This window comes from Arachis hypogaea, chromosome 10 (genome assembly GCF_003086295.3).
Source record: "Arachis hypogaea cultivar Tifrunner chromosome 10, arahy.Tifrunner.gnm2.J5K5, whole genome shotgun sequence".
In the NCBI taxonomy this organism is placed as follows: domain Eukaryota; kingdom Viridiplantae; phylum Streptophyta; class Magnoliopsida; order Fabales; family Fabaceae; genus Arachis; species Arachis hypogaea.
The window spans coordinates 114293286-114308526 of NC_092045.1; the positions used below are offsets into that span (position 1 = coordinate 114293286).

The following is a 15241-nucleotide window of genomic DNA, read 5'->3' on the forward strand; positions in this document are numbered from 1 at the left end:
TAGTCAGTTTACTCGTTTGCTAAAGTAAGTACCGGAAATTCGAATCTCGCCTTGTACATGTTATAACCCATTAGATAGCAATAAATCTTTAAATGAAACTCCGATTTACGAGAAGTTAATCATTGATCTATCGGGTTAAAAAATATTATGGACAACAAAAAAAATTGATCCACTTATACAGGTTCACATCTAGGCAAACCCAAGAACTCTAAAACCAATGTCAAGAAGGAAAAAAAATGTAGACAAAAATATAAAAAAGAACAAAAAAAACACCATTTCCAACATTTTACCAAAAGCAAAAAAATATGATGCACTTATTTAGCTTCACATCTCGGCAAACCCAAGAACTCCAAAACCAATGTCCACTAGAAAAAAAAAGAAAGGAAAAAAAAAGCTATTTCCAACATTTTGGAACAAAAAATTTTTAAGTTTTGAAATATCAATAATTTTACTATTTTGAATATTTGAATCGAAATCTTTTTTATTTGGAATGTTAAATATTTACCATCTTAATTAAATTCATATTTATTATTATATATATTTAATTTATAAAAAAAGTATATTAATAAGCACGCTAAGACCTATTAATACACTAGTAAATTATAAATTTGATAAGCATATTAACTAGTGTTCACACACTATAAACAGAATAACGTGTATTGCACATTTGCACTCTTAGCCCTTAGTCAAAATGTCAAATCATTGATGAGCATATTTCATATTATGATTTTATATTTATTTTAACAGATAGCAATTAAATTAATTTCTCAATTTTTATTTGATGGTCAAATTAATCTTTCCTGTTGACAACAATGGCTTCCACAATTATAAATAAATAGAGGTCACTCTGATAAAGATATTTAAAATATTTTTTTAATTATATTTTTTATTAATTAAAATTTTATACATATAATTAATTAAATTATATTATTTTAGTCAAAATTAAATGAGACAAATTAATTTGATCAAAAAATTGGTAAATCAAACTTTAAATCAATTTAAATTAATATTTTTTTAAAAAAATGACTACAATAACCTTATTATAAAAAATGACTAAAATATTCTTATTATATATATTTTTTATTTTAAAAATCTTAAATTATAATCCTATAACGACAGAAAAAAAAGGAGTTAAAATTTAGGGTTCTTAATATATATAATAAGAATATTTTAATTATTTTTTATAAAAAAATATTAATTTAGATCAATTCAAAGTGTAATTTATCGATTTTTTGCCAAATTAATTTATTTGATATAATTTTAATAAAAATAACATAGTTTAATGAATTATATGTATTAAATTTTAATTATTTAAAATATCTTAAAAAATGTTTTAAGCGTCTTTATATAAGTGGCACAAATCGAGAGGAATCGCGAATATTGTATAAAAAGACTAAAAAACTTTTAAGACATAAGTTATTCTATAAATACAATATTCATGCCTATTCGAAATGTAAATTATAGTATTTATTCTTATGTGAATGAGAATGAAAAAAAAAATATTCTTTCTCAAAATATGGATAAATAAAAGTTTAACTCTTAAAAAAGTGTTTTATGAAATCTCCCGTAATTTGATTGACCTATCTATTCGAATAATTAATATTAATTGAATTAAAATATTTTAATTAATATTAAATAAAATAATAGAAATAATAAGAGAAGAGACTGTATAACAATATGTGACACTGGCGATGATCATTACTACCATAAAATAGAATAGTATTAGTTTATTTTCATTAAGAGCTCATCGATAAATAATTATAATTTAATTTTTTATTATTTAAACCAATAATAAAATTACTTTATGTAAATCAAAATATAGATAGCTAATATAGAATATTAAAAAAATTCGAATCCCATAATCTATTAAGAAGATAAGATGAGGTGGGGTTTTGCAGCATCCCCACTTGTGCACTTAACTAAATATCCAATTAATGGAGGACATGCGTGCATGTGGTATACCTCATATTTCATAAGTCATGAAACCATATCATTGACTCAGTTTCGCTAAGAATTCAGATTTGTCGGCACCACAGTCATTTGCACATTTTTCGGCTTGTTAGAAATTTATGTAACTTAACGTGAAGTTGATATATAAAATTATTAAATAATAATTTAATTAAATTTATTAAATTATTTAATAATTTTTAATTTTTAATTATTAATTTTATAACTAGATCTAAATTTCTATTATTACTGTAGTAGTGTCTTAAAATTATACATTATTAGAACTAAAAAGGTAATTCAGTAACATATTTTAGATTCACCGTCATTTTAAAAATATTTTAGATTGTTTAAAATTAAAACGATTAACATGGTCACATGGAGGCTGTAGATCAATTTAAATAATGTTATAGCTAATAAAATTTATTTTTTTAAATATTTAATTTATAAAATTATTTTTATACTAAATTTGAGATTTTTTTTTTAATTCTACTAGTATAAAAATAAAATATTATTTAAAAACATCTCTCTATCAAATTAGTTAAATAATTGGAGATCAAGATGAAAGTGCCATCTTTATTCAAGCATATATAGCATCTTAAAAATTCATAGACATTGTTTACTTCCATAATAAATAGAGTCATAATTCGCTGCAAATGTTGAGTTCTATTTAAAATTTGTAATTATTTAATAAATAATTTTATTCATAAAATGATATTTATTCTTTTAAATTTACTTAAGTAGATGAATAATGCAATAAGCTGAGTAAATCTATAATTAATCACATGTAACTTCATTATTTTTTATAAAATAATTTATTATTATTTGATTTAAAAAATTGAATACATAAAAGTTAAGTGAGATCTCTATCATCAAGAGGTTGGAGCATATTTCTGCACAAAATTTTGTAATTGTTTTAGGAGTAGTGTACAATTGTATGTATAATAATTTGCCGCGTTACTTGTTAAGTTTGACTCCACGTTAAGATAGTTGAGTTCAAATCTTACAAAATAATTAGATAAAATTATCGCTATTTTATTATATTTATGCATCATTCTTGTCCTTATTAACCTAATAAATTTCATAGATCTATTATTTCCTCCCAAACTCAATATGTGATGATAGGAATTCATGCTAGATGCCGATGTAGCTAATAGTTTTTTGCCAAAATATATTACAATATTTATGTAGAATATTCTCAAACATGTGTGCATGCACTAATACAATAATCAACCATGCTATTTGTGAAAAAAGGCTTTAGAATAGAAAAAAAATAAGAGATATTTTAAGAAGAATTAAAAGAGAGATAATTTTATTGAAAAAAATTTAAAAAAAATATAATTATTATTTTTTTGTTTGTTAATTATATTTTTATTGAAATTAGTAGTATCAAAAAATATTTTAAATTTAATATTATCAAGAAAAAATAAAAAAATTATATAAAGAATAATTTGATTAATTATTAAAATTTTAAAGATGATTATGTCTAAATTTTTAATTACTATTTTGATTATAAATAATTTTTTTACATGTCAAGTGATACATCACTGATCTGACACGTCAACCAATCATCTTGTAACATATGGCATTAACCCACCACATCATCATCTAACTGAAGGAAGGATTAACATGACTAAATTATGTATTTTTTTTGGACGATTTCGATTAATTTTATCTTTTAAAAATTGAAATGAAGATCAAAATATTTTCAGAGACAATTTTAACTATTAACTCGAGAAAAATATAACCATCAATGATTCCTTGAAGCAGCTTCCGACTAGCTAGGTAAGGTAGTAATGACTGTGCTATATATCTACTCATATATATATATATTCGTGTTGCAGTTGAACTTAGCTTTCCCTGCCTCCTATTTTTTGGTTCTTTCTCTTTTAAGTTGTTTATTACAAATTTCAATAACTCATGTAAGAGCCCTTATTTAATTATAGGTTTTATCACTTTAAGGGGAACATTCCACCTACATATATACATAATTTCTCTCACCAATTGTTAAACAACATTATATTTATTTAGTTAGATATAACATTATTTCTCGTATTTTAAAACAAAATATTTGAAGTTGCTAGCAACACATGTGGTAGTGTAGGTGGCATGGGCACCACTCATTTTAATATTTATTACCAGTGAATTAAGAGGATTATCGTACCTATTAATTTTTTATTTAATATTATAGTATAACAAATATGAAATTGGATAAAGATAATTAATAAATATTTTGCTCTCTTAAATAATTATTGTCTCGGGATAAGTCGAAATCAATTTAAATAAATCAACAATTATAAGTCGAAATTAATCTAATAAAACGATAACTATAAGTAGAAATCACTTTAAATAAACTGATAATTATAAATTAAAATCGGTCAAAACATACTAACAAATAATCAACTATAAGTTTGTTTAAAAATATACTAATATAAACAATACTTTTTTAATGATAAATTTGTCTAATTTTATTTTTTAAATTATCAAGTTAATTTTGGGAGTTAATTCTCGTATCTAATGGCGGAGCTTAGTTCAGATAAGGGGGCTATGGTCTCCCCAATTTTTTTATAAAAAAAATTAGTAGTACCTTTTTAAGAGATAAAAAATAATTTAATTGGTTTAAATACTTTATTATGACTTAAAATACCCAATAAATTTAATAAGCAACACTCTCTCTACCTTTAAGTTTAAATCTAAAAAATTAGATATTTTTTATTTAATTTAATATTATTTTATATTTTACTATTTATTTAATTTAATTTTTTATATGATAAAAAATAATAGAATATTCAATAAGTATTAATATTATTGTATTTGTATAAATTGATAAAAAATTTAAATAAATATTATAAATTTTAATATTTGTCCTTCTAACTTTTTCTTTACATATTTTACAGGATATATATTTAAATTTTTATATAAAATAACAATGAAAAATCAAAGAATTGATAATTTTTTAAGAGGAAGGCTAATATTTAAGAAGGAGAACATATAATTTTTATAATATTAACACATGTAGATAGTTTTTCTACTTTAATGAATGGCGAAAAAAGTGAGATACAACTTTCAAAAGTTCAAAAAGTTACATCTGATGAGTTTGACTTTAATTTTTTGGAATGAGACTCTGAAAAATGGCTTTAAATTTAGCAATATCAACAAAATCAGAAAGATGAGATTAGACGAGCTTATCTTAAATGGGTCCATATCAAAAATATTTTGACAATTATCTTTTATGTGGCCCCCAAAATTTTATTTCAAATTCTGCCACTGCTCGTATCTCTAAATTATAACACAATCACATTTCTTATATCTTGTCAAGTTATAACTCAATTTTTATAAAAACTCAACTTAAAAATAAATAAGTTAAGTTTAAGAGTTATGATTTGATCACTATAACTCGATAACTATAAACTATAATTTAGAGATTAAGTCAAAAGAACGTTAGAATTTTCATGACTCATAAATTATAAACACATAACTCGGTCGTTACATTTATAACTTGGCCGTTACAATTTGGTCCATTCCGTATTACTCGGTAATGATTACCTATTACTCGGAAAATAAATTTTGATTCATTACCTATAATTCGTCCAATGAAACTTATACCTCAACCCAAATTTTTTTATTGATCTGTTAGCTATAGCTCGATCCAAATTTATCTGCTGATATATTATCTATAGTTTGGCCTAAAATTTACCTATAAATTAAAAATTGAATAAAATAAATAAAATATGTCTATTCAGTTAGAGAGAATTTTGGTTATAACGGAACCATCTGAACACACATAGAGAAGTGATTACAAAATACTAGGACCACGAGATAATAAGCTATAACATAATATCTCTATAAATACAAAACTCTAAAAACATAAAAAGTATATTATTCACTTTTAATAACTTATACCTCTTCTTATATTTTTTTTTATTTGAGCCTTCGAATTTTTTTACAAGTCCCAATCTCTTCCAATATTCTTAACGATTGAAGTATAATTCGACATCTGTACTCTTAAGACATAAAACTCCATATAAACAGAAGAGGGAGTTATATCTTAGTACTAAAAAGAGTTATACCTCCACTTATATTATTGTGCATAAATAACATTAAAAATGCATAAATAATTAAATTTAAAATAAAAATTAATAAAAATGAATGAAAATATGATATTTTTTTCCAAATAAAAAATACACGTACGTATATCCACGAACCTTATTTGGAATAGTTTCGTTTTCCGTTCAACAGTTTTAATTGGAAGCCAAAATATGTTTTTGTATTCAAAGCACCTTTCATTTTCTACATAATGAGCAAATAAAATATTACTATGGACCTAATAAAAATTCTTTTCAATTTTGTGTATAATTCATCATAAATAAACTCTTGCATCTTCACAAATTATAAAATAACATTCAACAAGGAATAAGAGGTTAATGTGTCAAATCAACCAAACTTAAAATGATCGATTAATAAAAAATGACCAAAAACTAGTTGTAAAAAGCAGGCTAAAAATTTCGAATATAGCCCCCTAAAACGGTGAAATTACACGAAATGATTTAGTGAGGAGATTTTCGTAAATACGAGCTTGGAAAAAATTACTATTTACAATTTGAGAGAGATAAAACTCACCATTAGTGATTTATGAATATAAAAATATCATATAATACTCTTGACTTTTGTGAATTAAAATAATAAGAAAAATAACATTTTTCTTGTTTGTTAGATCTATAAATAACGCTTTTCTTTCTCTATTTCAAAAATGTATATTCTTCTTTTTTGTAAGAGTTAAATCATTACACTTCAGTTCATTTTATTAAATACTCTTCAATAATCATTATATATACACTAATTAGTGGTAATTATTTGGTTGTTTAAAAAAATGAAACAATAATATAAAATGTATATTTATAATTAATGTATTAATTTTTTTATTTTTAGTATTTTATCATTAATTATGAAATATATAAAAAATAAATTAAATATGTGTTAAATTATTAAAAATAAATAAAATGTATTATGATAATACTAAATAAATATTTTATATTTTTACTATTATATATAATTATAATGTTTGTTAAAAAATATTTTATTCAAAAGAAAATGAGTGTCATTTAGACATTTTATAGAAAATAAAAATATTATTTTTTATAATTATGTTATATATACACTAAAATTAGTTATTAATATAAAATATATATAAAAATATAAAAATATATTAAATTATATATATATATATGTCTATATACAAATATATTAATAACTAATTTTAGTGGCTGATTTTAGTATAGAAATAATATTTTTTTGTATATTTTTAATTAATGTATAAAACCCCGCAATTGTTGGTAGAGGTGTTCAAATTCAAACCGATCCAAATTAAACAGTTCATCCAATTCAATTCAAACCGAAAACCGATTAAAACCGTACTAATTCGGATTTGATTGGATCTTATTTTTTGCAAACCGCTGGATCGGATCAGATTTCGGATCTACTTTTTACAACGGATCCAATCCAATCCAAACCGCATAATGTGTTATAATATTATTATTTTATTATTATGTTTATAATTATACTTATAACATATTCAATTTGTTATACATTTTTATATTTTTTATGTATTATTATTATTTAATAGATGTTTTATATTCAAAATGTGATTTATTTATTTATTTTAACTAACCTATAATTTTATTTCTATTATTATGTTATCGTTGGTTTTTTAAGATTTGGTTATTTGAAATTTGATGTTGAGATTTATTATATATATTTAATTTTTTTAATTTACAAAACCGCAAATCCAATCAAATCCAAATCATTCGAAATTGGATTGGATCGGATCAGATTTTTTTTTTAAAATCATCCAATCCAAACCGCATCGCAAGTAAACATAGTGTTCGAATCGGATAAATTTTTGACTCAAAACCGATCAAAACCGCATCACGAACATCTCTAATTGTTGGGATTTATTAGGAGGACTAAAGGAGTTAGCTAATCAAGTCTTTTTTTAGTAAAGATAGAAAATTCGAATCCACAACCTTTTAATTGAATATTAAAAACCTATGCCATTTGACCTATAATTCAATCGCATAAAAAATTATTCGTTGTTTTGAAAATTTTTGTTACATTATATGAGTTATTGCCTTATTATATATGTGATCTTTTCTTATTCAGTAGTCAGTACACATAAATACATACTAAAATTTGCCGTTTTATGTATTTTATCCATTTTCCAGGCTTTTGCAGTTTTAACACTTATCCATTATTACCAAATGAATATATTCAATTATAATATATTATCTGGTTCCCTAATTTATTAATCTTTGTTTGATATGATTAGGACAAAATATCTTTTACAGGTAGGAAATTGAAAAATAAAAATAATGTTTTACTTGTAATAAAATTGACATTAGTTAGAAATTGGAGGGGAATCTAAATGACGGGAGTAGATAATGATAGGTCGAGTTGCATATAGGAAAAAGAAATATTTTTAGCTAATATATAATCAATAACCCTTATTTATTTATTTATTTATTTTTCTAGAAAACCACAAGTATATTTGTCGGTATGTAGCTAATAATTAGTTTTGTCCATATATTATTTACAAAATTATTAGTAATGCATTGATTCTGATCAACCACATATTGAGATAAAATATATGGTTTATTAATTTATATTTTTAGCTAAAATAAAAAGAAACATTTAATGGTAGTCTAATAAAAATAAAAGACTAATTTTAACGCACTAACAGGACAAAATATTTATATTTATTTTTTTTATTTATGGTATTTTTTAGTCTAACAGATTAAAAATTAATCCGTCGTAAATTTTAGTTCAAGTTAAAAGTTTGTTATTGACCAATAAATTATTGAATATATAAGACAAAAAAAATTAAATATACTCGATCAACTCAAGTTAGTTTATATTCGTTTTTTTTAAATGATCATTTGTGTAATTATCAAAAAAATTGTTATTTTTAGTGATATAAGTCATATAACATCGGATAATTAAATATACATATAAAATTATTTTATATTCATAATATATTAAAATTAAATTCTGAAATTAAATTTTTAATAAAAAAAAAAAGAGATAATCCCCTGCTTTTGAAAAGCAAAAAGGAAAGAATAATCGTGTGAAACATAAAAGGATAAAAAAATTAAGAAAAGGATAAGAATCTGAACGTTTTTGACAGAACGAAAAAATAGCTGTTATGTGACAACTGTTTTAGAGTGTTTCACTGTTGAATGCTGATGATCCATATATAAATAAATACATACACCCATTCTTCCTCTGCTTCCTAACTTCTCTCTCTCTCTCACTTTGTAAAGTGGTGAGCATCTAATTTATTTATTTATGAAAAAATGCTTTGTATATTTGATAGGTGAAAATTTAGGTGCAGTCGTGTTGATAGTTGAGAATTATTAGATGATTTGACTGATCTGATTAAATTTTTATTTAACGACTCTTAACTATTAACTTCACGTGAAATCGACTGCACTTGAGTTTTCACCTTGATGTTATCATCATCATCATCTTATTATTAAAGCTTTTTTGTTTGATGAAGGTGCGGTAAGGAGGAGAAGAAATGGGCAAGATTCCCATGTTTTTGGTGGGGATTATTTTGATAGTGTTAGGCATGGCAGCAGAGGCAGAGTACTTGAAATATAAAGATCCAAAGCAGCCATTGAATGTTCGAATCAAGGATCTTATGAGCAGAATGACACTCCAAGAGAAAATTGGCCAAATGACTCAGATTGATCGCACTGTTGCTTCAGCTGATGTCATTAACAAGTATTTTATCGGGACGGTAAGAGCTCTAGACTTCAAATGCTGTCGTCGTAAATTGTATGACAATAGACAAATAAATTTATTAGATTTGTCAGCGTTTAAATCTTTTTTTTTTTTTTTTTTTTTATAGGGAGTGTGCTAAGTGGGGGAGGAAGTGTTCCAAAGAAGGAGGCTAGTGCAGAGGATTGGATTAACATGGTGAATGATTTTCAAAAAGGTGCTTTATCAACTAGGCTGGGAATTCCTATGATTTATGGAATTGATGCTGTTCATGGCCATAACAATGTCTATAAAGCAACCATTTTTCCTCATAACGTTGGCCTGGGAGCCACCAGGTTAATCACTTCAAGCTAGCATCTTTGTATATTTGATATTTCATTTCTGGTATTTTTAATGGTGGGAAATTTTATTTAATGGTATGAGATTACTTAATTTTCTTTTACTATTTAAGTGCTGGTTAGATTTTAATAAAAGTACTGTCTACTAGACTTTTTCTATTGTGAACTATTAGATAACAAAAATATCAAGAAATTATTAGAATTTATTATTTTTAGTTACCATTTAATTATGAATTCAAATATTTTAGTGTAATTTTTTTAATCTAAAAATTCAATAACATATTTTATTCTATATTTTTAAACATTAATAATTAATTAATAATTAAAAATAATAATTTTTAATAATTTTTAATATTTTTATTATATAACTTAATATGTTAATTGAATTATTTAATGATTCAAAATATGACCTTCGTATAAAAATATTTTTAGAGAAATAGTCACTTTGACAATTTTAGTTTTACAAACCTTGAACTCGTTATTTATATAAAAAAATTAATTAGAATTAATTATTTGAATAAAATATATATTAAAATATAATATATTTTAATTATAGTGATTTTACGTAAAATTAATCATTAAAAATAATTAAATAATTTAATTAATTTAACTATATTTTTATTTAATAATTTTTAATTATTAATTTTATGTAAAATTTATTACACCTGAATTTTCACTTTTAATTATGCTTGATTAATTGATTTAATGTGTCAATGGTTTATTATTTTTTATTTTATTTTTTAGTCTATTAAATTAGTTGATTTATTTATTGGGTAAAGTTGAACTGTATATTGTCATTTGTCATAAGTGTTATCATTTAGTGGAGGCCAAATGCCTTTGGAAAAGGACTGTTTGCCTGTTTGGGTTATTCGTATATATTTATATGCTGGGGATGGTACCCAACTCAAATAAATGATAATTAATTATATAAACGAATTAATAATTTCAACTTGTTGACCAAAGTGGTGGAATGCGCTTTCTAGAAATGATAATTCCGTGGATATGAATACGTGCGCATTCCAGAAATTCGCAATAATAATATAAGGAAAATGACATTCGTACATTACTTTTCTTTAATACATTCATTTTATTATTATTGAAGAAAATTGTATAAGTTGTACAAAGAATTAGTTTTATATTTAGGTTTGGTAATCAATTTGGATTGGTCAACTCGTCCGCTTAACCAAGTGTTGCGGGTTTGAATTTCATTTTTTAGATGTAGTAATTTATTGGCCAGCAGCAAACACTTAAATGGAACTCCAATTTATGACAGATTAGTTCTTGATCTGCTGGGGTTGGAAGATACCATAGGCAACTAAAAAAAATATTTAGGTTTGGTTTGATAAAATTTTTTGAGAAAATATTTATGCTTTTTAAAAGCTGAAGTTCTTTATTTTGTATTTGGTAAATAAAAAAACTATGTGCTTGTACTGACAATTTTTAAAATTTAAAATTCTAATATAATTTTATATGTTAACTAATTTTTAAATTTAATGCTTATATTTATATTTATTATAATATTTTTAAATTTTAAAAATTATTTTACTAAATACCATTAATGTTAGTCACAAAAAAAAATACAATTGATGTTACTTGTATTTATAGAAAACTATTTTTAATTTGATTTATTAGACATAAATGTTATAATTTTTAAAAAATTATATTTTAAAAATTAAATTTTTATAAATTATTTTAAAAAATAAAAATTTTATCAAACTAAGCCTAATTAAAAAATAAAATTTAATTTTGTTGCAACTCTAGTACATAAAAATTTTGTGTTGGCCTGTTGGGAATTGTTGTTTCATTGTTTTTCTATTATACTTCTTGTTTATTTTATTAATTGATTGTGTAACCTAATATTAAAATTAAAATTAGACTTTCTAACTGAACTCTTAAGCAGGGATCCAGCGTTGGTGAAGAAGATTGGAGAAGCAACTGCACTTGAAGTTAGAGCTACAGGGATTCCATATGTTTTTGCACCTTGCATTGCGGTAATCATAATTCACAATATACAAAATTTGTTGTTATCTCAATGCAATTCTCTTATTATGCCATTTGTGTTTGTAAATAAAGGTTTGTAGGGATCCAAGGTGGGGTCGCTGCTATGAAAGTTATAGTGAAGATCATAGTGTTGTTCAAGCTATGACTCAGATTATTCCTGGATTGCAAGGTCAAATCCCTACAAATTCACGCAAGGGAGTTCCTTTTGTTGCTGGAAAGTAAGAATTCATACCAATCATACAATATTTTTTTCTTAATACTCAATTAAAACTGTCTGTCAAAAATTATTAAATGATATGATACATTTTATTATACTGTTTATTTTTGTATGAGTAATCATATTTGGCTTTTATTTTTTTTTTGTTTTAAAATATTTTGGTCAATTTACGTTGTAATTCGGTGGAAACTCAGATGCAGTCGACTTCACGTGAAGTTGATAGCTGAGAGCTATTAGATGAAAATTTAGTCAAATCAGTGAAATCATTTAACAACTCTCCTATCAGCTATCAACTTCCCTGCACCTGAGTTTAATATTCTAATTTTGTTACTAAACTATTTTTTTTTTCTATGCACAGAAAGAAAGTTGCGGCTTGTGCTAAGCACTATGTTGGTGATGGAGGAACCACTGAAGGAATCAACGAGAACAACACGGTGATAAACAGACATGGGTTGCTTAGCATTCACATGCCAGGCTACTATAACTCAATCATTAATGGTGTTTCAACTGTTATGATCTCTTACTCTAGCTGGAATGGAATCAAGATGCATGCTAACCGTGACTTAATTACTGGCTTTCTCAAGAACACTCTTCGCTTCAGGGTAATAATAATTACTCTGTTACTCTCATAATTACTAATGGAGACCTGTAAATTATTCTCTGCTTTGTTGCAGGGTTTTGTGATATCAGATTGGCAAGGAATTGATAGGATTACTTCCCCTCCTCATGCTAACTATACATATTCCATTGTTACGGGAATCAATGCTGGAATTGACATGGTACCCAACATTCTCAATTCAAAGTCTTTTTAAAATTATAAATGTTCTTGCACTGATTACCAGAGCCTGGGCCTCAAAATCGACTAAATCTATCGGGTCGGTCCGTCTATCCGTTTAAACTTTAAACAGACGAGTTTTATCTAAGTTTGTTTAAATTTTGGATTAAACGGGCTGAGCCTGATTAATCCGAGAAAAATAACAAGTTAAATGTGTTAGTCCGCGAACTAAACAGGCAGTCCATTTATTTTTTTCAAAAAAAAGTAACACTTTGAGGCAATATTTCTCCTGATTCAACCCAAAAATTTGATCCGTCAACTAAAAAAAATATTATTTATTTAAGATTTTTGACTTAAAAGTTATTTTTTTGTCAAAATATTTTCAAAAAAAAAAAATCTGGACTAAAAAATTATGGTCCGCAAATGAAGCATGCTTAAATGGGCCGGACTTAAATGATCCAGACGGTCCCATTTGACAGCCCTAGATAAGCTTTTTGAGTTATAATTAGTCTTGAATAAGTGCAATTTGTTTCTTCTTTTGTGAATGAATTATATTACGAAAGCTTTGACCTGCAAAAAACATTTTGATGCTAAAGTCAATAAATATAGTGCTTCATAATTTCACATAACACGATATCTTGTCTTACTAGCTGTGTTAATGATGCAGATAATGGTTCCCTATAACTACACTGAATTCATAGATGGCCTAACATCTTTAGTGAAGAACAAATTCATAGCCATGAGTCGAATTGATGACGCGGTAAAGAGAATCCTAAGGGTTAAGTTTGTGATGGGTCTTTTTGAAAGTCCATTAGCTGATAACACCCTAGTTGACCAGCTTGGAAGTCAGGTTAGTTAATCATTTCTTTACTTGCCATTATTTCGATTGATGGTTTATGGTTAATGGTTAACTAGATTGGCGCCATAATTTGATAGGAGCATAGAGAATTGGCTAGGGAAGCTGTGAGAAAATCATTAGTCCTATTAAAGAATGGTGAAGATGCAGATACACCATTGCTTCCACTTCCTAAGAAGGCTTCAAAAATACTTGTTGCTGGAAGTCATGCTGATAATCTTGGTTATCAGTGTGGTGGTTGGACCATTGAATGGCAAGGACTAAGTGGCAACAATATTACCTCTGGTATAACTTACTTTTTACCTCTTATTTATTCGTCTACAACTGACTCTTAAAATATAGATAAAAATGGGATAGGTAGGAGCGAATTTTAGCATTAGACTTGCCTCGTCCTATTTTATTTTATATAGATTCTCTCTATCTATAAATAATGCAATTCGTACTCTAACTTTATTTCTAGGGGTATTCAAACCCTGATTTTGCCCCGCTCTGATTAGATAGAGCGGGGCAATTAAGGGTTTGTGTTGCCATTGTGTTGTCATCTCTATTCGAAAATGCAATATTAACATTTCTCTTATTTATAGGTACAACTATTCTAAGTGCTATAAAAAACACTGTTGATAAAGACACTAAGGTGGTTTACAAGGAGAACCCTGATTTGGAGTATGTGAAGTCCAATGATTTTTCATATGCAATTGTGGTAGTTGGAGAGCATCCATATGCAGAGACATTTGGAGACAGCTTGAACTTGACAATACCAGATCCTGGTCCAAAAACCATAACAAATGTGTGTGGAGGAGTGAAATGTGTTGTTGTAGTAATCTCTGGTCGCCCTGTGGTTATACAGCCATATCTTGACACCATTGAAGCACTTGTTGCTGCTTGGCTTCCAGGAACTGAGGGTCAAGGTGTTGCTGATGTTCTGTTTGGTGATTATGGTTTCACTGGCAAGCTTTCAAGAACATGGTTTAAGACAGTTGATCAGTTACCTATGAATGTTGGTGATTCACATTATGATCCACTTTACCCATTTGGATTTGGCCTTACAACCAAACCCAACAAAGTTGTATAGGGAACTCAACTTTAAAGCACCTTTTAACGTTGTTTAGGTTGTGTTTGGTAATTAAATATTTGTTCTAATAAACCAGTTTCAAAATTTAAATAAGCTATTTTATTGTCTTTTTTCATATGAAAAGACATTTATTTTCCAATGTTGTGTAAATTTTCTTGAATAAGATATAATAAAATAACCTAATATTAGAATATCCTCTTTTACTTTTTTTTTATCTTACTATTTTTATTGCAAAGAATATCGTCTGGATTTTATGGACTAT

General features: G+C 25.5%; 1 protein-coding gene across 1 annotated transcript; it reads left to right on the forward strand.

The window, feature by feature from the left end:
- The first annotated feature begins 9066 nt into the window (after positions 1-9066).
- Positions 9067-15172, forward strand: LOC112716851 (uncharacterized). Its single transcript, XM_072205540.1, has 10 exons — positions 9067-9262; positions 9497-9733; positions 9850-10055; positions 11959-12049; positions 12132-12277; positions 12635-12878; positions 12951-13055; positions 13719-13901; positions 13988-14192; positions 14492-15172. Exons 2-10 carry the CDS (start codon positions 9518-9520, stop codon positions 14977-14979), a joined length of 1884 nt encoding a protein of 627 aa, XP_072061641.1. The 5' UTR covers positions 9067-9262; positions 9497-9517; the 3' UTR covers positions 14980-15172.
- The last annotated feature ends 69 nt before the right edge of the window (positions 15173-15241 follow it).

Coding starts and splice junctions, on each gene's coding strand:
- LOC112716851 (XM_072205540.1), top strand. CDS start 9,518: ATGGGCAAGATTCCCATGTTTTTGGTGGGGATTATTTTGATAGTGTTA. Junction 10,056..11,958: donor GTTGGCCTGGGAGCCACCAG/GTTAATCACTTC, acceptor ACTCTTAAGCAG/GGATCCAGCGTTGGTGAAGA. Junction 13,056..13,718: donor TCAATGCTGGAATTGACATG/GTACCCAACATT, acceptor TTAATGATGCAG/ATAATGGTTCCCTATAACTA.